The 2156-nt window shown below is 48.4% G+C and overlaps 1 protein-coding gene across 1 annotated transcript; it reads left to right on the forward strand.

Moving 5' to 3' along the window:
- The first annotated feature begins 545 nt into the window (after positions 1-545).
- Positions 546-1565, forward strand: LOC116904971 (Krueppel-like factor 17). The gene has a single exon (XM_032907650.1). The coding sequence runs from the start codon at positions 546-548 to the stop codon at positions 1563-1565; it is 1020 nt and encodes a 339-aa protein (XP_032763541.1).
- Positions 1566-2156: the final 591 nt, after the last annotated feature.

Below are 2156 nucleotides of genomic sequence, written 5' to 3' on the forward strand. Positions count from 1 at the left end.
AACAAAATCAGAGTAAATTCAAAAAATCATCAGTTTGTAATACAAAAGCCTATATTCAACAAAACTTGAAAATCTGGAGGAAATGGACAATTTCCTAGACAGATACTAGGTACTGAAGTTAAATCAGGAACAGATAAACCTTTTAAACAACCCTATAACTCCTAAAGAAATAGAAGCAGTCATTAAAAGTCTCCCAACCAAAAAGAGCCCAGGTCCAGATGGGTTCAGTGCAGAAATCTATCAGACCTTCATAGAAGACCTCACACCAATACTATACAAACTGTTCCACAAAATTGAAACAGACGGAGCGCTACCGAATTCCTCCTACGAAGCCACAATTACTCTTATACCTAAACCACACAAAGATCCAACAAAGAAACAGAACTTCAGACCAATTTCCCTTATGAATATTGATGCAAAAATATTCAATAAAATTCTTTCGATTGTGGGATTATGGCGTAGCGGTGTTGGGATCCACGCCTGTGACGGTGTGTGTGGCGCCAGGCTAATCTCCCGGTTTGTTCTGAACTTGGGACTCAGCCGACATGGAGCAGGACAATGAGCAGCAGGCTATGCACCAGTCTCCCATGGATAACGAGATGTTGATGCCAGTGTCGCATATGCCTGGGTCTTCTGGAAACAGCGGATTTCATCAGCCACCAGCCCCTCAATATTTACCAGAGTTGATGAGGCCCTATATGGCCTCAGCTGAGGAATTCAGATGCAGTGAGGGAGGGTGGGAGCCACAGTTCATTAGGTCACTACCTGAGAGTCGTGCGAGGTGCCCCTCCCAGCTGACTCCTACACCTTCCCAGAATTATTGTCAGAGATCGATTGGGAGGGATCCCATGATGCCAGTCGGAAATCCAGGTACCCTGGGAGTGGCCATTTCCTTCAGTGAGAATCTGATGTCTCAGGGTGGCCTGCCAAGCCCAGCTTCCTGTGGAGTCTCAGTGATGACCCACAGCAGTGCCCCAACAATGCCTTATTCTGTATCCCCAACAGTACCTGCCACCACGGGCTCTTTAAAACCTGGAATATTTTTGGTCCCAGGCATGCCTTCCGCTGAGCCCCATGCTGTGACCCCCTATATGAATCAGATGTTGCACTCGGTAAATCCTGAGATGGTCTCAGCTAGGTTCCAGCAGTTGCTACCTATAGACTCCCAAGATTCACTTGTGACCCAGTCAAATGTCCAGGAAGGACCTTTCATGTGTGAGCAGCCCACACCTGCTCCACAGGAGAGAGAGACCTCCAGTACTTCAAGAGGGGCAACCAGGAGACGGTCCCTAGTTTTAAGGCCTTACGTCTGCTCATATGATGACTGTGAAAAAGCTTACACCAAGCGCTCTCACCTCGTGAGTCACCTACGCAAACACACAGGTGAGAAGCCCTACATATGTGACTGGAAAGGTTGTAAATGGAGGTTCTTCCGCTCTGATGAGCTTGGACGACATAAACGGATCCATACCAGATACCGACCACATAAATGCGATGAGTGTAACCGAGAGTTCATGAGATCTGACCATCTCAGGCAGCACAAGAGAACTCACCTGCCCAAGTAAGACTTCCTGCAACCTCAAGCCAACTGTGGACAGACAGATGGGACAGCTGGTCCTCTTGCTCCCGGTCCAGGAGCTTTAGCTCTCTTTCCTGTAGTCTCTAACTCAAGATTCTGTTGCCCAAGACCAGATCATCTCTGGGGTAGGTGAAAGTTCAGATGGAGACAGGAAGATTCATGTGGGGAGGCCCACATGAAGCTCTGGACACCATCATGGATTCCTCAAAATCTGGTACCCCCCACCCCGCAGATGAGAAGGCAGGGCCAGAGATAGGACTTGACTGCAAAGCTCTTACCTCCCGTCAACCCCAAGCATGAAACTCTCTCATGCCTGTTCCATGAAGACCCATGTTCTCTCCCTGGGTCTTCCACAGTTTCCAGGGCAAGACCATGAGAAGGGTCTTTGAATACTAGACTTTTTACACTTAGTGCTGGAAGATACTGGACATAAAATGTGCACAGCATCAGATTCTCTGGCCTTCACTGTCTACATGCCCAGAGCTTGTCTCTTCCCTCCCCTCTTGCATGGAATGCCCGTTTCAAGACATGGCATCTGGCATTTCACGGGGCCACCAAAGCCAAGCCTTGTGAGGAG

The sequence above is a fragment of the Rattus rattus genome, chromosome 7, assembly GCF_011064425.1.
Source record: "Rattus rattus isolate New Zealand chromosome 7, Rrattus_CSIRO_v1, whole genome shotgun sequence".
Classification (NCBI taxonomy): domain Eukaryota; kingdom Metazoa; phylum Chordata; class Mammalia; order Rodentia; family Muridae; genus Rattus; species Rattus rattus.